This window comes from Lacerta agilis, chromosome 6 (genome assembly GCF_009819535.1).
Source record: "Lacerta agilis isolate rLacAgi1 chromosome 6, rLacAgi1.pri, whole genome shotgun sequence".
Classification (NCBI taxonomy): domain Eukaryota; kingdom Metazoa; phylum Chordata; class Lepidosauria; order Squamata; family Lacertidae; genus Lacerta; species Lacerta agilis.
The window spans coordinates 55,677,525-55,698,844 of record NC_046317.1 but is presented as its reverse complement, the minus strand read 5'-3'; the positions used below and the strand labels follow the sequence as shown (position 1 = coordinate 55,698,844).

The 21,320-nt window shown below is 44.0% G+C and overlaps 1 protein-coding gene across 1 annotated transcript in view; it reads right to left on the bottom strand.

Annotated features, from left to right (window-relative positions):
* Positions 1-9,627: 9,627 nt before the first annotated feature.
* The window catches only part of MFSD4A (major facilitator superfamily domain containing 4A), a 43,321-nt gene continuing 31,628 nt past the window's right edge, over positions 9,628-21,320 (bottom strand). Inside the window, exons 5-10 of the mRNA XM_033152831.1 lie at positions 18,785-18,900; positions 17,325-17,498; positions 14,963-15,110; positions 14,211-14,281; positions 11,684-11,804; positions 9,628-10,135 (exon numbers count right to left, since the gene is read on the bottom strand). Coding sequence (XP_033008722.1) covers positions 10,071-10,135; positions 11,684-11,804; positions 14,211-14,281; positions 14,963-15,110; positions 17,325-17,498; positions 18,785-18,900 — 695 coding nt within the window. The 3' untranslated portion in view covers positions 9,628-10,070. The remainder of the gene's footprint in view (positions 10,136-11,683; positions 11,805-14,210; positions 14,282-14,962; positions 15,111-17,324; positions 17,499-18,784; positions 18,901-21,320) is intronic.

Here is a 21,320-nt window from a genome sequence, read left to right as displayed (position 1 = left end):
ATACTTGGAAAAGGTTTTTTTTTAAAAAAGGCTTACTTTAGGGTTTATAATTTCTCTATTAGTAATGCAGGAATGCTGTACGAAAATATATTATCTCTTTGTAAGAGGAAACTTTTCAGGAGCATTTTATGGTGATATAGAAGAACTGGGCAAATTTTTAAGGGTGTTGCCTGTAAATAGAGAAGATCTAGCTGTGTATCCTTTAGCCAAAATTGTTGATTCATCTCCAGAGAAATGCATAGCACATGGAATGAATGAATCGTTTTGGTCTTTAGAAATATTTGGATGTTTTACGTCTGGTATTGCTTGCTAGGTTTAAAAAACAAAACCCTGATATTTAAAGAAGCAAACCATTCTAATTGCAGATCTTGGCAACTGATGTTTTGTGGCATTTGGGTAACCATATATCTGATATGCTGTGTGTGGTGTTGTCTTGATGCTTGATAAGGTTGTATGTAGATCTGACATTTGGGCAGTGAATGTTTGCTTGTATTCTATTATTTTATTCTCCCCTGTCCCCTTTCAACAAGTAAGGTATCCAAAGAACAGTCAGTGCTGCTCTTGACCCCTGATACCTCTGGGTGATCCACTTTTCTTTTTGGCCACGCTCTCACTTGGATTTAAGGTTTGAGCATGTTGATGCTCCTAAAAGTAGAAATAATGTGTGGTTATTTGAAAGTGTTCCTGTTGACAAGGAGGGTGTGAGTGGGAAAGGTCAAGTTGGTGTGGGCTGCTTTCAGACTGCACTTAATCTTGTGGCAAGGGAGTGGTTAAACCATACTTGAACTGTTCTTGGATGTCTCCACTTTGAGGATAGTTTAGATGTAATTTGGTGGTCATGTTATGCCAGCTTCCTGATGTGGCAGTCTGGCTTATATGACTGGAAATTGAAAGTATGATGGGAACCTGGATAGATGTTTACAGCATTAGTTGTTATCTCCGTAGAAAAAAGATGCATTGAGAGGCATAGTATTTCTGCACAAGTGCTAACCTTATCTTCTAGATTTGGCCCAAAGTCCCGAAAGTACCACAAGACCTGTAGCGTCACATAGCTATTTGATGGAAAGGTAAGATAAATACCAGGGGTGGTGTTTGGAAGGGTTTTTCTTTTTTCTTTTTCTTTTTAATTGGGAAGTGTTGACCAGCTACTTATTAAGGACTAAATGCAAATTTCCCACCACAATTATAATGATGACTTTTAGTAGTCTGCAGAAGCAGAGTGCGTGAAAAGCAAGCAACTATTTGAAATAGCACCTCCCGTGCAAGTGTAAAACTACTGGATTTGGGAGAAGCTTGAAATGCTGTGCTTTGCATCCATCCCATTTTTTAAGATCAGCAGGGGACTTGAGCACAGTCATCCAGGCGCTTCTGCAAAATCTCTGTATGAGAGTCCCCTAGGGCTGAGTACCATGCTAAAGGAGAAGACATCGGCTGGTCGTCCCCCCCACCCACTGAAATACATAAACTAAATTTCTCCTCCCATAGAGTTTGTGATGCACCATTCACAAGAACAGTCAGAAGTTAATTTCTTGGACTGCCCTTCCAAAACCACTTCTGGTAAGAGGAAAGGAGTGATGTAATATAGCTTAGAACCCAAAGAGACAGCAGAAGGTGTGCTCTTGTCTGTTACCGAAGGTGCATTGTTGTCATTCATTTTCCAGACGTGATCAGCTAAGTCATTTGAAAGGTGCATGTCTGTTGTGCCTAAATTGAATGTGCAATATTTCCATATATTCTGTTTAATGCAGACATGCAGAAAAATAGCTGCAAGTAGTAAGTGAGAGGAGGCAACCTGCGTTCCCGAGTTTGCACAGCGGGTTTGTATTCTGCCTCATGGGCTAAAGTAATAACAGCACTTTTTAATAGCAGCCAGTCTAGGCTGGCTGCTTTTGGGATATGTATTGGGGGTAGGAGAGAAGTCAGAATGAGCTTTTGTTTTGCTTTACATTTCTTCTTGAGCACTAAAGGAATGCAATTAAAACTATTTGTTCTTTTGTCTTCTTTCTCCCATCACCAAAGGAAACAGGCAGGGTATCTTTCGTCAAATATTTCTTATGTGGTATATGGTGCACCTGTGCCGTATGTATATTTAAACACATGTAAGTGAACCAAAGTTAGGCCATCTTGGTAGCAGTTTTGTTTACCCTAGTTTCACAATCCAGCCCCACCAGTCTCAAAAAGATGCACTGTTGTAAGCTGGCTTGTTATAGTGGGCTGAGGTATACATACACCTATGGCTCTTCTGTTTCGAGTGATTTGATAGAGCTCCGTGGCTTCATTTTGTGGAGGCTTTGCTTTTCTATTAGGTCTTGACTATCTCTCTGCTTCATCCTTGTCATGGTGGGTTGTTGGAGGGCTTACAGCAAACAACTGTCTCGTGCTTTTAGCCACTATGCTACAGCACCCTCCCTCCACCCCAGTGCCATCTTTGAAGGGTGGAATTGGTGCAGCTCTATTCTCTCAGTGATCCAAGTGCTACCGTGTTTCTCCTAAAATAAGACACCGTCTTATATTTTTTTTCGCTCAACAAAACACAGTATGGCTTATTTTCAGGGGATGTCTTATTTTAACCGTGTCGCATCGGTACGCTGCATAGCCACGGCTCTCCAGGCTGTTTTAATGGGAGGTACCACGTCACTATGGCTTATTTTCGGGGTATGGCTTATTTTTGGGGAACGGCTTATATTTCACAAATGCATAGAAATCCTGCTATGGCTTATTTTATGGCCATGTCTTATTTTAGGAGAAACAGGGTAGTAGAATTGGGATTTAATGCTGCAAGGTTTCAAAAGAGATAACCAGCTAATATAGATATTTTGTATTTGTGTTTCAGCCACTTCCAAGGTTGGACAGGTCTTTTTACTTTCATGCATGTTCTCTTTTTGTGTTTTTGGATGTGTTGAAAACATTTTAATTTACACAAGAAGTTTTTCTTATGCTTTCAACTGTGTGCAAACTTAAGTTAGAGTCTGATCTAACTTTAAATGCTGGATGTTTTATTTGTGTGTGTGTGTGTGTGTGTGTATGTATGTTGAAAAGAAAATAACCAGGTGTGTAACCGAGTTAAGGGTTTCTTATTTGGGAGAGAAGAGCAATCCTGGTTTGTATTCTGCATACTATGTTGGCTCAGTTTTGGCAGTCTTTGGGGTAGCCTAAATCATTCATTGTATCTGCTAGAGTTATATTGTTGCCAACTTTTTTTATTGCCTTTTGAAATAACTAATTGCATGTAAGCACTTGTTCACACAGCACATCTTTGTGTTGTAGCGAGAGGGTTGTTGTTGTTTGTTTTTAAAACAGAAAGAGTGATTAAGGGATGCCCAAGAAACTAAATGTTGTTTTTCAAGTTCTAAGTAAGCAAAAAGGACTTCCTTCCTTCTCTTACCTTGTGTTAGTTCCCCCAAGCACGTTTGTTGGATTTCAGCCGCCACACCAAGTTTTACAGTAGTTGAGGTTGAAACAGATTGTTAGAGGGCACAATGAACCCATGTTAAGATTCCTGCATTGCACAGGGTTGGACTAGAAGACCCCCAGGACCCCTTCCAACTCTACAATTCTGTGATTCTAAGGAATGCTAGAGAACTTTAAATTATCCATGGTTGTTAATGACAACATAAATAGTACTGTATCAGTAAGCCACAAGGGAATGATCTAATCTAGTGCTGCTGAACACAACAGCTCCTAATCTTGCCAATGTGTGCAGCCTTTTTTTCTTGTGGAGAAAGCATTAGGCTGATGTCTGTGGCCCTGGAGAAAAGTGTGATGTGGTCCTTAAAGGGCTCAAGGTAGAGGAGAGTATTTAATACAGTCATTTGCAAAGTGAAACTAAAGTACAATTACAGACATACCTGGTGTTACGTTCGCTTCGGGTTGCGAACGTGTGAAACCTGGAAGTGTTTACATCCGGGTTTCCCCCGGCGAGCATGCACAGAAGCGTTCTGCGCAGTTTGTGCATGTGCAGAAGTGCAATGTCGCGCTTTCGCGCATGCGCAAAAGTGCTGCTCGGGTTACGGACTTTTTGGGGTGCGAACGGCACCCCGGAATAGATTGGGCCCGTAACCTGAGGTACCACTGTAATGGGTTGTGGCCTGATTAGGATACACATCTCTCCCCCCCCCCCAGGGGCTGTAGTGGTTGGACCTATCTTAAAAGATGGAGGGATACTATTTGATTACCTTGTATTGTGCTTTGCTTTATTTTGCTTTTCACATGTTGCGTATCATATTCGTTAGTTGCTTGGAGATGCTTGGGTAAAGTTACTAATAATCTTAACAGACAGTGATAATTCCCATCTTGCTAAACCATAGCTTAGACAGCCTTTCTCAACCTTGGGTCCCGAGATGTTTTTGGCCTACAACTCCCATCATCCCTAGGTAGCAGGACCAGTGGTCAGGGATGGTGGGAGTTGTAGGCCAAAAACATCTGGGGACCCAAGGTTGAGAAAGACTGGCTTAGTAGGTGGAATTGAGCAGCATGACTATTTCACTGCTTGCTTCTTGGTTTAATAAAGCGACGTTTAGCTGTTGCATCCCAAATGGGGAACTGAATGTTCACCCCGATCCTAAACCATCTTCAGACTCTAGTTTAATATCCTGGCTAGTAAATCAACATTAAACCACAATACAGCTTGCTGAGGCCGGAGCACACAGTTTTGTCATTTGTTCCCAGCTACTGAATACAGTAGTGGTTTAAGCAAGCTACGAACTCAGCATCCAAAATGGGCCAGTATCTGCTTTGATATATATTAATGCTTTCTTCCCTTCAGTTCAGGGCTGAGCAGCACCACAATAGGAATTATGCAAAAATGAGCAGGGCTGGCTAACTATTTTTGGTCTCAGAGCTTCTCACAGAAGATCAGCGAGTAGCAAAAATCCTGCTGAATCCTGCTAAAAGGTCTATATAATCCAACATCTTATCTCCCCGGCATAGCTAAGTGGGTGCTACAGAAAGTCCAAAAGCAAGAACTTAGTGTTGCTTCTAACAACTGATATTTGGTGACAGCTTTTCTCTGAAAGGAGAGGACCCTCGCTCTGTTTCATGAATTGTTCTGATCCCTGCTTTAAAGCCATCAGAACATCTTGTGACCGTGGGCTCCGTAATGTAAGTGGAGCACTGTATTAATAACTGGAAGCTTTTCTTTTCCCATGTGGGAGTCTACACAGGTTTTCTAGCTGGTCCTTCTTGAGTGGTGAGATTTCTTTGGGGAAATGTTTTGAAACTGTGGCTTGGCGTTGACTTTTGGTCTTGCTGTTCAGTTGCACCACTTTTAAATGCTACATACTAGAAGTTTGTTTGGTTTTTTTTAAACTACTCTTTCAAACTTGTATAGAAAAGTCTTGTTCTAAAGTATTTTTAAAATATTGTTTGTATTTTTTATAGCAGTGTTACCAGATGGCCTTATGTACATCACAGTGTGGGTACAGTAGCATAATTCATGCATTTTCCCCCTCTATATTTGTATTCATAAATAGTATGCCCATGTGTCACCAAGAATATGCAAAAGGTGGAGGCTTGGGAGCTAATGAGAGAAACTAGAACATGGTGCTCTAGCATCAAATACTTGGTAAATGAAAAAAAGCCAGAATTGATATTGTGAAGGAGCAGATGACTTTACATAAATTCCAGGACTCCAAAATGCTTCAATGTTCTGCCTTTCTGCCAGGACACTGTCTAGTGCGTTGGTTTTCAGTTGGTGTGTTGAGAATCATTACCATGATGGAAGACTTGATCTGAAGCTGGCTGCGGTATCCATCGAATTAGTTCTGTTAGTGCCATGGAGCTTCCTCTCCCTTACCTCTCAGAGAACTTAGGGGAACCCCCAAAACAGATTTAGGGGGCATCAGAGGAGAAGAAGTTCTGTAGCACAACTGGAAGTCCTTGCACAAACAGAATTACTTCATTGGATGCCACCCAAGGGGATGGGTTTCCAAATGCATGTTTGAGTTAATGCTATGTCTGAAAAGACTTGAAGACTCCTGCTCCGAGTGCATTTATAGGCACCATTTTGTGGCAGGAGGAGCAAGTTTAGAGGCTCCCGATGAGTTTCAGGTGGTGGCTCTGGGATCTTAGTGGCCATTACTTTTCAGATCTGAGCCTTCCATCTCTTTTTGTTTGGGTTACACCTGTTTTAAGATGGCAGAGCATGTTCCTGCAATTGCCATTTTACTTATAATTTAATGCACTGTTGATTTTTCTCCCCCCGTCCCCCAGCTTTCTAAATGACTGCTGTTCCTAGGGCAAAGTCTCTGCTTTTGCTCATTTCTGGCATCAAAAGTAGAACTGTCTTGCGTCTTCAACTTAAGGGCTCCAATTGGTCATCCCCCAAGCAGGCTAGTGCAGGGAAGAGCACTGGCAGTGGGTTCCGCTGGGTCCTCAGGTTATTGTTACTTATTGTTAAGTAACCGAGCAGGTTTACAGAAGGGAAAGGGCTTTCTTATTTTAGCTCCCTTTGGGAATAGAGTCCCCGCTCTTCTCCTAAGGCCTTTGTGTGGCTGGTTGTAGAGAAAATAAAATTGGCTCTAGCTTCTCCCAGGCAAGTATTCATTCTAGTACTGAGGACCTTGGGTTGCATGTGTGTTCTGCATTATGCATGCAGTCTCAAACACGGAGGGGACTGTGTTGGTGCATCTTAGAATGGATGCAATATACGAGCCTCTGTGTGCGGAAGGTTTGGCTGGCTAAACAGGATTTATTTGGAAAATAAGTGAATTTAGCTGGGGCAAAGTAGGTTGTTGATGTTTTGTTCCCATTTTTTAAAAAACTGAAAATCTGTACCATTTGATATATATATCCAGTATGTTAATGCCATTCTGTAAAATATTGCTGATATGTAATGCAATTGCATAATAGCCAAAGTTCTAAGTATGTTCTCAGTGTTATTGTTTTGACTATATAAGCACCTCTGGGTAAGATATGAGGGAGGCCTTCAAAATGTTAACAGGTTAGCTAGAAAAGGAAGAAAAATCTGCCTCTTAAGAAACAATTTTATTACAGGAGTATAATTCTTGGTCAAAAGCTAGTCTTAAAAGTGTTCAAGGAACTGTACAGTGATGCCATTTTTGTGGATTGGTTTGCTATTAAAAGTTGCACATCCAAACATAATGAAGGTCTTTGCTGCGAAATCAGGTGACTATTTTCTATTGCTTAGACTTTTGTGCAAAAAAGGTTTAGGGTAATCTTTTTTTTAAAAAAGAATAAGTTTGGAGGAAGCATTACTTATTTTAAGAACTGACAGAGGGATATGTTTTGTATAATAATGCAAGATGGCTTTAAACATTGTAGCAAATCATGTTAATATGTGCAACCAGACTTGCAAAATAATTGTATTTTTTTAAATAAATATTTTTTTTTTTTTTTTTAAATCTCTCTTTATTATTTAAAAATACACATAAAAATACAAATACACATAAAGACAAACACAAACACAACAAAGTAAACATAAACATAAACAAACTGCTATTCTTCTCTTTTCTTATTTACAAACAAATTCTTGTACCTCCAATTATCCTCATTGCATTTTTAAGCTATTATACCTATATCGCGTACAGTTATATATTTCATTTACAAATCATAATTTTCCATCCTTAAGTCTCTATTTGTTTACCTTAAAGGTTCAGTCTGCATCTGCCATTAGGATTCCACTTATACCATTACTCCTTAAGTAATCTTTGAATATCCTCCATTCTTTCCATACTTCCTGGGACATTTGATTCCTAACTTTACTTGTTGTTTTTGCTAAATACAGATATTCTAACATTAAATTTTGCCAGTCCGTTATAGTTGGTGCTACTGGATTCTTCCAGTTTCTGGCCACTAACATTCTTGCTGCTGTTATACCGTATAAGCAAATTACTCTTTCTGGTTTTTTGATCTCTTCCGGCAAGATGCTTAACAGGAGCACTGTAAGCAAAAATAGATTGGTGGCATCGTGGTACAATTTGAGAACCTTGCTTTGGAAGAAACAGACTGTGAACCTCCTACTTTCTTTTTGCTTTCTGGCATTTGAAGTATCTGCAACTGTTAACCCATTTGTGGTTTGAAGAGCATGAATAGCACGGAGAAGCAAATTTAAGAAACCTAGGCTATTTACAAACCATACATTTAAAACACCTCCTGCCCCAAATAATGATGGAAACTGTAGTTTAGCAGTGCTGGGAAGTATAGCTTTGAGGGGTAAACCACAGTGCCTAGGATTTTGGTGTGCTTTCAAGGGATGGTGTGTATACAGCCATTCAGTGCCAGTTTACGACAGTTTTCTGCTTGAATTAAATTATCCCCCCCAAAAGATTCCTTTTTCTTAGAGCCCAATACCTTAAAGCTTTAACTCATTCAGGTCTCTTGCCTTGCACCCATGGTGCATCTGAAACAGTTCAGGAGAATTTATCAAGGTTCCAGTTTTCTAAGTGATATTTCCTGAGCTGGCACATGTGTTGTTTTTGTAGTTATTTTTTGCTATTACAGCAATCTTCATACACCTTTTCAGTTACAGAAGCTATACCTATTTAGTAGAACAATCGTAATCGCTGTTAGATACAACAGCGAAGCATGGTTTGCCATAAACAAGCAGGTATAATTTTTGCTCAAGCATGTTCTTCATGTGCACAGTGGAATAAAATTAAAAGTCCCCACTGCTGGTTTACGGCAAATGATATTTTGCTGTTTCACCCACACCTGGTAAACTATGGCTTGCTGTAAACCAGCATGAGAACTCAATATTCTTGCAATGCTAACATTCTGTTAAAGACAAGTTATATTGTTGCTCAGGTTCACATGAGAAATAACAATATTTTGCTTAATTGGGTTAAGGTCTACCTGGTTCTGCCTTCTTGTCCAAGAATCCTAGGGAGCAGTTGCTGTAGGTAGTCCACTGGAAAAGGCTGTGGTCCAACACATATATATATAAACTTAGAGCACAAGATGACACAAGCTCTGTAATCAAGGCGGGTATATTTTAAGGATTGGACAACATGGAAATCAAAGATGAGGGCGCATACCCATGCAACATAGCAATTGAAGGCAAATGACAACAGAAAAATTCAGTATAATACACAATTTTGAAATGAGCAGTGCAACAAGCCTCTAGGGGGAAATAGCTCTACTTGAGTGAAGTTGCTGGGTCCCATCTTATTTACTCCACGAGTTCATGCGACAAGAGCAATCACATTAAACATTCCTTAATATATACACACACATGTATATCTATCTGTGGGATAGAAATTGCAACAAAGCCAGCTCAAGTTTGCTAAAGCTAAGTTTTAAACTATCCCAATACCTTCTCTCTTTAGAACAGTCAAGAACATGGCTGCCTTCTTGATATTCAGTACCTCTCAAGTTCTGCTTCTGGAAGGCACCTCATTATATTGCACAAATGGAAGAGACTTGATGTTCGGCTTCATGTACTTCAAAATTTTCATACTTCATGGGTAAAGCCGCCCCATCAACAGAAGTAGCCTACAGCTCTCCTATTCCTTCTACTGTACTAATTGTGAACCGTCCGCTGAACTCAACCCACCATTAGTTGCACTGTCCCTTTGCCACTGCCTAGGCATTTCCACCATGTGAAATCCCATCTGGAGACACACAAAACTTGAATACTTCAACCTGGGTGATTCAGTATTTTTACAAAAATAAAATAAAATTCTGGATGCCTGAAGTACAGCATCAGTGAATAGAGTTCATAATGCTGCAGCAAACATTTTGCAACTTGATCAAATTAGAAATACCTACAGTTGCCTCTTGGTTTGCAGTGAATAAACTTTAGGAAGCCTCCCACCACCCCAAGGTTCTAAAGTGACAGGAATACACCTTTCACTGCCTGTGTTCCTGAAGGGATATGGGAGGTTACCAGAGGAGTTAAACTTTCACATGTCAAGATTTCAGCCCTTCTAGTCTTCATTCTTGCTACAGTAATTCTTCTCGAGTGACGGACCGACTGGCTGATGTGAACGAGTTGCAACCGACAAGTCTGAGAATAGAAAATCCAGGTAGTTTTAAACCGGGCGGTAAGAGCAAATCTTTCTTTTGGTTGGTGTGACTGTGTGCTTGATCCAAATACAAACTCACGGCTTCCTTTAGCTCTGATAAAGTCCAGGTTCTTCCATTGATGGTGGTGGCTTGTCCGGTGACAGATCCATATCTGCAAAACAAGATTCCTCTCAGCAGCCATTAAGAAACGAAACAGCCGGTGGGTGAGCTTTGACTTTTAAGGTGGAAATCATTAGCAGGCTACTCACCTTCTACCCTTTCCAAACACAACCATGTGCACACATCAAAGAGAGCTACGTTTATAGTTGTGCTCTTTGATTGGGGTGGGGGTGGGGTTTGCCTGCATGTTCTGAGACATGCATTTCCATTTCACTTTTCTTGGTTCACTGTGTCTTCATGGCACTGCACTGGGTAGTTCCGAGTCTTGCCTACAACTGGCTCTTAATCGGGTTGTGGGGTGAAGCTGCTCCATTATCTTCTCAGCAGGTGGGTCACTCTTGTTTACTGTGGGAGGGTGGTGAGATCGTGCAGAAATCGGCATGGCATGAACGCACCAGTGGAGCTAATCTGGTGCGCCTACCAGTGCATTTGCACTGTGCCCACTGCCTCATCCATCTCTCTCCCGGTAAGCAATAGCAACCCTCCTGTTAGGAAGCTAGCCAGTGGCTCTGTCCCACCTGGTGAGCCACTTCAGCTCATAATAGGACATTTGCTACTACTTGCATAATACATTCTACACCTAACTCAGTTGAGCTCGTATCTCTATTTATTTATCTGGAAAAACAATGGACTTAATACCCTGTAGTAAGACACTCATGTTGACAGCGGCTGTGTGGAGATGCAACAAGAAGTGGAAATAGGATTAGTTTAACCATCCCATGCACAAAGCTCAAAGCGCACCTGCTCTGCTCCTCCCTTACCCAAGCAGGGGAAGTTTATGGAACCACTGGCTGCAACCCAAACTTTGTTTTGTTTTGGGGAGAATAAAATAAAACCACAACTGGGAAGGCAGGAACAAGCCTTGGCTTCAGATTGTGGCTTATTTGTTTCTCTCCATGCTACAAGTGCTGGTACAGATGCGAAGCTACTCCAGCTGTCTTACTTCTGCTATGACTTAGATTGTAATGTTTAAATTATTGGGTCTACCGAGACTGCAATTTTGTATTCTCTATTGGTTAGTTGACCGCAATAGAGATGCATGAGTTGACAGCTTTGCGGCCTGTTTCCCCCATTCTACAGGGTGAGTTGTGTGCACCAGTCTGCAACATGTGTGGGTAAAACAAACCATGCTTATTTAGTTGTTACTGCATTTATATCCTACTTCTCCCTGTTTGCAGCTTAAGCAAGGAAAGCTGACTCATGCTTGTTTTTAAAAATTGATTTAGCACCTTTTAAGCTCTTCCTCCACCCCCACTTTCCTGCTATATTGTTTTTATAAAGTGCTTTATTTCACCCCCTAGCCTCTTCGTCCAACAGTAAAGAAAATAAAGTTCGGGGTGCCAGACAGATCATTGTGGGCCAAGCCAGGCAGGAAGAACAGGCAGGAAGCAGCTGTAAAGCAAACACTTCCTTGCATTTTCTCCTTGGAGCAAGACACCCCTGGCTTGCTCTGCACTAACGCCGTACCCCCCTCTTCCATTCTTTTCAGAAGTGTGGAAGGAAGGGAGAGAGGTTGGGATAATGGGCTGGCAGCCCTTACCTGATTGGGGTTGAGGGTGCATCCTGTGGGAAAACAGAAGGAAGATGTAGAAAACGAAGGCAAAGGCTCCAAAGATGGTCCCACACACTAGGAAACTGTAACTGCCCTGGTCATGAATGATCTGTCGCAAAAGAAAAAACAGCAAGGTTCAGGGCAGCCTTCGCACCTAATGAGAGCCACACATTGCCTTGAATGGGTCTGGGAGCCAGAGGAATAACGTCAAGAGTGCCCCAGCCGTGCTGACGGGGGTTGGATAGGATCCATTTCCCATGAGTGGGCTGTTTCAGACAGATTGCCTGACCTTCAGAGAAAGCAGCAGATGCCGTCTGTTTCCCTAGGGTGTCCACCTGCCAGAAAACCTGTCTCAGAAGGGAAAGAGCAGTACTTCAAGAAATGTACTGCCCAGCTTTCAACTGCAAAGGTGTCTTGAGCCACTCTGTGCAACACCTTGATTCAAAACAGGAAACTTTCTTTTCACCCACTGGCTCTCTGTCAAGAAATTTGCTCGAGTTAAACCTGTGTTATTTCTTAATTTGGTATCCTGCCCTTCCTCCTAGCAGCTCTAGGTAATACACGCCGTTCTTCTCCTACCCCACTGGCGGAGGAAGGGGTGTGTATGTGGGGGTGCGGTTTGCTCTGAGTGTCATCCCTGAAAGGGGGTGACATCGCCGCAGGCAACACCCCCCTGGTGGGACAGAGGTGGAACTAGCCGCCCCACCCCCGGGTGCATAGCATGTGCACCGCTCCAGGTGCCGGAGCAGCTAGCTCTGCCTCTGTCCTACCCCTTCCCCAGCTTTATCCTCACAACCACCCTGCAAAGTAGGTTAGGCTGAGCGAGAAAGACTGCCCCCACCCCAAATGCCACTGAGGGATGTGAGCACACCCCACGGTGCCTTCCCCAAGGGTTTGAAAGAAGGCAAGACGGAGAAGCTGGAGAAGTGCATCCTCCCAAGCAGGGGCATGCTTAAAATACCACCCAAGGGGCTATGCTGCAGGACAGATGACATGAGGATAGCGGAAGGCTGCCTGTTCTGCCACCAGAGGCTGCCAGGTGATAGCCATCATGAGTGGTACTGCATACACTTTGCATACAGGAGATAAGAGATTCGATCCAGTTAAAAGTGGCAAGGGGTGTGGAATAATTCTTATGGAGACCCCAGAGAGCTGCAAACAATCCTGGCCTAGGTAGACAAATTGCCTTGGCAGAAGGTTGCTTCCTCTGTTCCTTTCACACTTTATTAGAAACAGATCAATTGCCCTTTGCTTGTGTCTTAGCTTCAGAACAAGGCTGGCTTTCTAAAAACTCCAGAAAACTATGAGCAGCATTTCCATACATGGTGAGTTCCTTCTTGCAGGCGTATTTGGATGGAGACAGTCATTAACATTATGAAGCATGTCAGGACAGTGGTAGGACACACAGGGTTGTAGCCAAAGCAATGCTAAGCAATGTATTCCATTACCAAAATGGAGCTTCTCCTGCTTACCTCCCCATGTCCACCCCCAATCTGGGTTTCCCCCCAAACCTCTGGTAAAGATTTGGGGAGGCCATGGGGTGCAGACGGAGGGAGGAGAAGAGGAGAAGTTGCATTGCACAAGAATAGATCCTTGCACTAATGGAACACGTACACAGGATATCACCCATGCTTTGCTGGCTGCAGTAGATAAGGCTGGGAAAGCCTCATGTTGAGCTGCTGGACCATGGATGGGGAACCTGCAGACCTTCAAATACTCTGGACTTCCAACTCTAATCATTCCTGGTCACCAGCCGTGCTGGCTAGGGATAACTGAAGATGGTCAGAAATTATGGGAACTAGAATCCAACCACAGTTGGAAGGCCACAGAGCATCAGAAGCCTGTTGGATCAGACTGATGTACCGTCTAATCCAGACACCGGCAACCTCCAGCCCATGGGCCAGATGCGGCCCATGAAGGCCATTTTACCGGCCCACGAGCTGCCTGCCATCCGAGCCGCCTGCTTGGCAAGCCGCCCGCTCGGCAACCCCCCCCCCCGCGCGCTAAACCAGCGCAGGGTGGTGTGGCTACTTGCCGAGTATTGCCGGACATGCGCAGCAAGATGCCGGAAATCGCATCTGCACATGTCCATATGCCGAAAATCTCATCTGCGCAGGTGCGATTTTCGGCGTCTGAGCATGCACAGACAATTTTCGGCATCACGGACATGCACAGACATGATTTCCGGCATCAGGCTGCGCATGTCCGCCGTCACAGACATGCGCAGACGTGATTTCCGGTATGGCGCTGCGCATGTCTGGCCCACTGACACTCTCCGTGGGCTTGATCTGGCCTATGGCCGGATAACCTTGCCGACGCCTGATCTAATCCAACATCCTCTTTCCCCACAGTGGCCCACCAGATGCCCATGGGAAACCAACAAGCAAATTCTCTGTCCTGTTGTAGACAATACTGAACTGGTGTTGGAGCTGTTGGCCATGAGAATCAGTCTCCTAAGCACTGAGCAACAGAAAGCTTACGCCCAGCAGGGCATTGGTGGATTCTGCACACTTACCGACCCTACCAGCAACTGCAGAACCATCTCTCCAATACCTGCTCCTGTCACCAGCACAGTAGTGGCACAGCCTGGAATGAAAGTGGCACCATGTTACACTTTTTGCAAGAAGCAGATAAGGAAGACTGAACAGATGCAGCAAGATGCACATGTCCCATCTTTTAAGAGCAAGATACTAAGGATTCTTGGAGATTTTTGAAATGTTATGTGGTATAGAAATGCTTTTAAATATACACATAATTCATCCCCTGGGGGTGTGATAAAGTACGAAACAGAGGAGGGCACCCAAATGTAAATGGCAGAAGTCTGTGGTACAAATGTTATGCCGACGGAAAAGGCGAAGGCTTTCCTACGCAAGCGAGTAAGATACATGAATGTTGCTCTTTTATGATAAACCAAGTGCTTAAAGCAGTCATCCTTGCACATTCCCCTGGCAGTAAGCTCCAGTGAACACAACAGACAATGGTAACCAACCTGTTGCCTTCCAGATGCTGTTGGACTACAAGTCCCATGAGTCCCAGCAAGGTCAGGACTGATGGGAGTTGCCTACAGTTAAACAAATACGCAGAGGATTTAGTTGTTTGCTTAGCTTGTGCCAAAAAAATAATAAAATAAAATAAAAACAAACCAGGGATTACCTTATATTGGAAAGTTAAAAGCATGCTCCTCATTTAAAGGGCTCTGCTTTTATTGTGGTTGTTGAAGCTATTCTTTTTTGGTAGAAAGGAAGAACAAGGAGAGATCTGGTTTACCTTTGTACTGGAGGATGTCTTCAGTGTAGGCCAGGACACTAGGGAAAGTGCTGCTGAGGAACAGGCCCAGGGAGGCAGTCCCCACAAACAAAAAAACAACGCTGTAGGAAAAGATCAGGAGCAGGAAGAATGTTACAAGCACTCCAAGCTGCAATGACATAAAAGGAATGGAGAAAAAAAAAGTGAAATAAATATGGAGTAAGAAATTTTTGTGCTCAGCTAAAAAGACTGAGTAACCACCACTGCCACCAGAGGGGAAGAAACAACCCCGACTGTATGAGCTTTGCCTCTGGAGAGATTCACAGACATGCGAGCATCATTTGGTATCTCGTCTCCCGATAATGCCCAGCTGAACATGGAAACTGCTTCAGAAAAGACACACGTTGCGTGTCTTAGATAAGAGCTTTAGCAGAAGGCGGCTGATCTGAACCATTTCGTGCATGAAAATCACCACTTGATGCTACTAGTGCAGCACATCAAAAATTCCCCTTTGATTTTACAGATATGGCCGCCAAGCTCAACTAGCGTATCCGATGTCCCCAGCAGACATCACAGCGGGAGCAAAGAGCAGACTCGTTTCACTAACCCAGGACACAGCAAATTGCTTCTACTCTGCTTGTCTGCACCGCTGGCTGTACTCCTTATTTGTATTTTTTTTAAAAATACATTCTACCTTCCCTCCAATGAGCTCAAGGTGGTATTAATGGTTTCCTTTCTCTGCATTTTATCCTCACAACAATCTGTTGAGGTGGGTTAGGCTCAGGGCCATCCAGTGAGCTTCATGTCCAAGTGGACTTGTGTCTCCAAGTTCCTAGTCCACATAATATCCTTCCACCTTACTCCACACTCTTGAAAAGAAGATGCAGAAGACAAGAAGTTGGAGGGGGCAGATGCTCTTTTCCTTAAGGACTAGAAACTTATTGCTTCCCTTGCTGACAGTCCTGCATAGTTAGTGCCTTTGGGACTAACCGATTTAGACTGCATTTTTATACACGCTTATTAGGGTCAGGGAGTAAGCCCCATGGAATTCAGAGGTGAACATGGATAGGAACATACAGTACACAGTTACTGTGGCATAAATCCATTCCTGCCTATATAAGATTAAGGCATGACAAACGTGGTTTTGGTGGTTGCAGTTTCTCTGCAGCTTGCTTGGGACAGGGGAAGCGGAGGGGCGGGAGATAACTACTTTAGAGTAAAGTTAAGACAACCTGCTGCCTGCCAGCAGAGAGAGGCTGGTTTAATTTTAAAAATTTTTTAAGTGTTCTGCTTCTTCACAAAACACACAAACACAAATGCAGGGTGGGAGGGAGACATACACTCCAACAATCGCACACCCACAAACACAACAGGGGAAAGAGGGAATCGGCTTTTATGCTAGAGCAGTGTGTTTTTCTTCTTTCTATTATTACCTCAGTTTATATTTTTACGTGAGAACAGGAGGAGAGAAGGGGCTCCATTCCAGGAGCCATGCTTCTACCTAAGCCACCTACCAGCCTGGTGCCTGCCTTTCAACAAGAACCTGGGGTCTCTGAGGGAGGGAAGTTCCCACTTGGAGGCTGTCAAGCTCCGCCTGCTCAGGAGACAGAGCGCTGAGGAGGGAGGCAGGCAGGGGAGGCAGAGAGCTGAGGCAGTGCACACACAATTCCTCAAAGAGCAATTTTTGCATCAGATTGCTGCTGCTGCTGCTACAGGATGCACAGAAATGTCGCTAAGGCAGAGTTAGCAACAGCAACGGCTGCACAGGACAGGAAGCAGCACCAGCTTCCTAATTTTTGCAATACCGTGTTTTTTGACTATTGTACGCAAACACACACACACACACACACACACACACACAATTCACGATATATTGCCAGGTAATTAAAAAAAATTGTTATCACAATTTGCTCTTAATATCAATATAAGACAGTCTATTGATATATCGCCTGACCCTAATAACAACTCCCTCAAGAAACCCTGGAATTGGAAGGCATGGAAGGATAAGGAGACTGCTTTGCTAGAGATCTCCAGTCCGCCGCACCCCCCCCCCCACTTCAGCACAACTTCCAGGGTTCTCTGAATGAAATGTCTTATCAGTCTGACCCAGGAGTAGGGAGCCTGGGGCCACCCAGAGGTTGTTCAGCTGCTTGGGGTTGCTTGGAGCTGGAGTCCAATGATGTCTGAAGGGCCACAGCTTTCCCATTCCTGCTCTAACCAATTTGCTTGCATTGCCCTCAGCTGCAAGAATAATACGCTTTTGCTTCCAAATGAGGGTGCCAATCGCTGGTTATATCCATGTTACTGGTCTGCCAGACACGCCATAGCCAGAATAAGCCTCTCTGCTACCTTGAAAGCGAGGGAGAAGAAGATTTCGCCATACCACATTGATGAAAACCATAGTTGCTGGCTTCATTCTGTAGGACACAGGGATGGAGATAAGCCGGCCCAGAGTGATGAATCCCCAGAAGAGGCTGGGCAGGTAACCAGCCACCTTGTGTCCCACGGAGAGTGGCTCCTCCACGGCATAGCTGTACACAAACCCAGAATACTCGCCCTGCAGGAGAGACCAACCCACATGCCATCAGATTTACTTACGTACATATACCACACAAACCTTCAATATAGATCTATATTCCCAGGACACACGCACAGTAGTAAGAAATGAAAAAGCATAATGTAAAATAATTGGTTTACTGACACATGCAAACCAATATACAAAATCAAAACAAACTGAAATCACAATAGTGCATTTCAAGTTATTTTACTTTTTAGCGTTAAAGAATGCTTGCCTTAGCAGTTCTGAAAAGCCTGGGGAAAACAGAAATGCTTTTGCCTGGCACCTAAGTTTTAGTCATGAGCTCTCTGGGTGGGCTTCCTTGAAAAGGGCATTCCAAGGATGAGGAGCCACCACAGAAAAGGCCCTCCATCTGTGCAGTAACCACGCACCACACTTCAGACAGCAGGGGCCTGTGTTGGGGATGTCGGTGAATGAACAGATTGAGATGGGACAAGGCAATCCCACAAAATATTTGTGTCCTAAGCCATGAAGGGCTTTGAGATTTAAGACCAGCACCTTAAATCTCATTGGAAGCCAGGGATGGTGTTTCAGTGCAGCCAGATGTGAGCTCTTCACTCAATCCATGTTAAGAAACGAAGTTAGTGTGCTGGGCTAGCTGCAATTTCTGAATAGTTTTCAAAGGCAGCCCCATGTAGCCCACCCTCAAAGTTACCAGGGCATGGACAACGATCAAGATCGTATCTACTCAGGAAGGACTGCAGCTGGTGGATTAGCCACAACCGACAGAAGGAACTCGTGACCCTGGAGGCCTAAGAGATAAAGATGAATCTAACAGCACTCCCACACTGTCACCTTATCTGTCAGAGAGAGTACAATCCTCAGCAAAGTTGGTTGAACACCACCTCCCTGGGCAGACACTGCTAACCCACACAGAACACCTCTGACGCCGGAAATAGCTTGTGCGTATGCGCAAGCGCCATTTCCTGTGAACTTCTGGGTCTGTGGAGGCCCCTGCGCACATGCACAAGCTATTTCCAGCGCCACCCCGACCTGGAAGTGCGCCAGAAAAAGCGAGTGTGCGCACGTATGGGCGCATGCTCCCCCGCCCTCCGGCCCACCGCGGCGCCGGAGGAACCGGCCCAAGGCCGGGTAAGTTTGCCAACCCCTGTTTTAGCTGAAAGCTCTCCATGAGCACTCAAGCCAAGCTACACAGATCAAGTAAAAGACAGTCTGGAAAGCACTTGTTCAGCCCATTCTAGGGAATCTGGAGTGCACCAGTAGTGCAAATTGGGTAGGTCTGACTCCTCAATTGTTGCTCTTACCAGGATCCCATCGGTCATAAATAGGAGAAGGGCACCCATCACATGGACAGCAAAGTAAGAGCAAGGAGCTCCTATGAAGTTCTTGCTTTGGCAGCATCCGAAGAGGTCCTCATGCCCTGGGTAGAGAAAACAATAGCACACAAGAGTAGTGAAGCTTCTTGAGTACCCAAGCGGTCTCTCTCTTTCCCTCTCTCCCCACCTCTCCCTCTCCCTGCAGCAAATATTTGCCCCAGAACAGGCTCCAGAGCAACAAGTTTATGACTAAAGTATTGTGTCTACCTTCCAAACCACCCAAGAGGTCACCTCTGGTACATAATAAGGAGGGGTTAGCACTCCTGCAACCCACTTCCCACAACTGAAGGCTGGGAAATGTGGCATTATGTTTAAAATGAGTAGACTACATCCCTGTCACTCCCCAACTCCACCAAACTGTGGTGAACACAGACAGGGGAGAGGCTGGCCTGATGCTATAGAAGCACACAAGTGAAACACACAAATACACAGGGCTGAAGTCTGTGAGCCCCGGGAGGCCTGACCTGGGACTCTATTCCTGCTGCCTTGTCTATAAAAGTGCTTCTGAATACAGAGTGGTCCAACTGAAAAATTCACATTCAGGAATGTCACACGAATTTTTGGGGGTTTTTTGTGTGCGTTCATGATATGCACACCCGCATTACGTACTGCGACCCAGAAAGGATCACGTACGTAACATGGGCTACCACTGTATTTTGCTTTTGCTTTCATTATGTATTTTGTGTTTTCATTATAATTTTTATGTTTTCATTTTGTTTTTTATGTTGTAAAATGTCCTGTGATATTCAGATGAAGGGCAGCATACAAATTAAATAAATAAATAAATAAATAAATAATAATGTGTACCATCTCATCGCCACATGGCTTGTGGGGTTAAGAGCAGCCAGAAATGTTTGCATGTGTACAAATGCATCCCAGTGTGTGTGCATAGGAAACGACAGAAATATGCAACACCTGGCATTCTTGATGCATATGGGCAAATGCATCGGTAAGCTGCTACAAGCTGCAGCAAAAGCCACCAAATAAATAAATGAGACGTTTTTAGAAGGCGCACAGAAGTTGCTTCTTTCAGAGTTCCAGTAATAACCTTCCTGGCAGAAAGTCAGGCTGCTTTTCATCTTCAAACCACGCTGTGTGTGAGATAATTGCCTCCCTTTTGCTCATGGGAGTTATTGCAATGCAGGGAAACAGATGCCTTGGCCCAGAAGGAAACATCTTCCTTGCTAGGAGGCCCAGAGTGGGCACAAAACATCATTCCCAATTGGCAAAGGCCTTGACATGGACCGGAACAAATGCTGGTATTAAATGCAGGACAGGAGAGAAGCTCTTGCAATCATACCAACATTCCTTCTCTGCTACAAACTGGGGTGGAAACTACAAACATATAAAAATCACTCTGAAAATGCTTTTTTTAAAAGCATTTTTAAAAATACATTGAATTTTCCATAAGGCTCACAATCGCCATCTAGTGTCACATTGTATATCGCACTTAAAACAGACTTAAAACATTTTATTTGCAGCCGTATAGCTGAGTCCTGGGTAAACGCCAGCAGAGAAACCTGCCCCCAGGGATTTCAGTTCATTGCCTACAGAGCTAATACTAAACAGAAGCCAAGGACAAATAATGTATGATATTCTAGGATGAATAGGATTCAACCTATTTGGATTGGTTTGGCTTCCTTAGTTTTATATGTGTTCTGGGAACATGACCCGAACTACCGGTATGTAGTTACCAGTAGTTGATAGCACAAATAGGGTTCTAGCCTAGTACTCAAGTCTTTTCAGTTTCCAAAATACTGTTTTCATGTGTTTGACTCACTTGAGTGGCTGGGGAAACTCAGCCAGATGGGTGGGGTATAAATAAAAAATAAAATAATAATAATAATAATAATAATAATAATAATAATAATAATAATAATAGTGTTCACTGGAAGGACAGATCCTGAAGCTGAGGCTCCAATACTTTGGCCACCTCATGAGAAGAGAAGACTCCCTGGAAAAGACCCTGATATTGGGAACAATTGAGAGCATAAGGAGAAGGGGACGACAGAGGATGAGATGGTTGGACAGACAGGAGTGCCTGGCGTGCTCTGGTGCATGGGGTCACGATGAGTCGGACACGACTAAATGACTAAACAACAACTATTATTATTATTACTTGTCCATGAACATTTCAGAAGATAAGAGCATAAGAAGAGCCTGGTGGATCAGGCCCAGTGGCCCATTTGGTCCAGCCCCCTGTATAGGTATCCCCTCAACTTATGTGCGATCGACTTGCGCGCAACCGCGTATACATGCGGCGCCAGGAAAAAATTAAATGATTCAATTCAAACCCAGAAATGGCAGGAAAGAGCTGAAAAGTCCTTGTGGCTCATGGGGAGACAGAGCCTGAAGAGGACCTCAGTGAGGGTGGAGGAAGCCCCGAAGAGACCCGAGGGGCAGCCTTCGCACCAGGTGGTGGGGGTGGCAGGGTGCCATGGGGGGCTGCGGAGCCAGTGTCCTT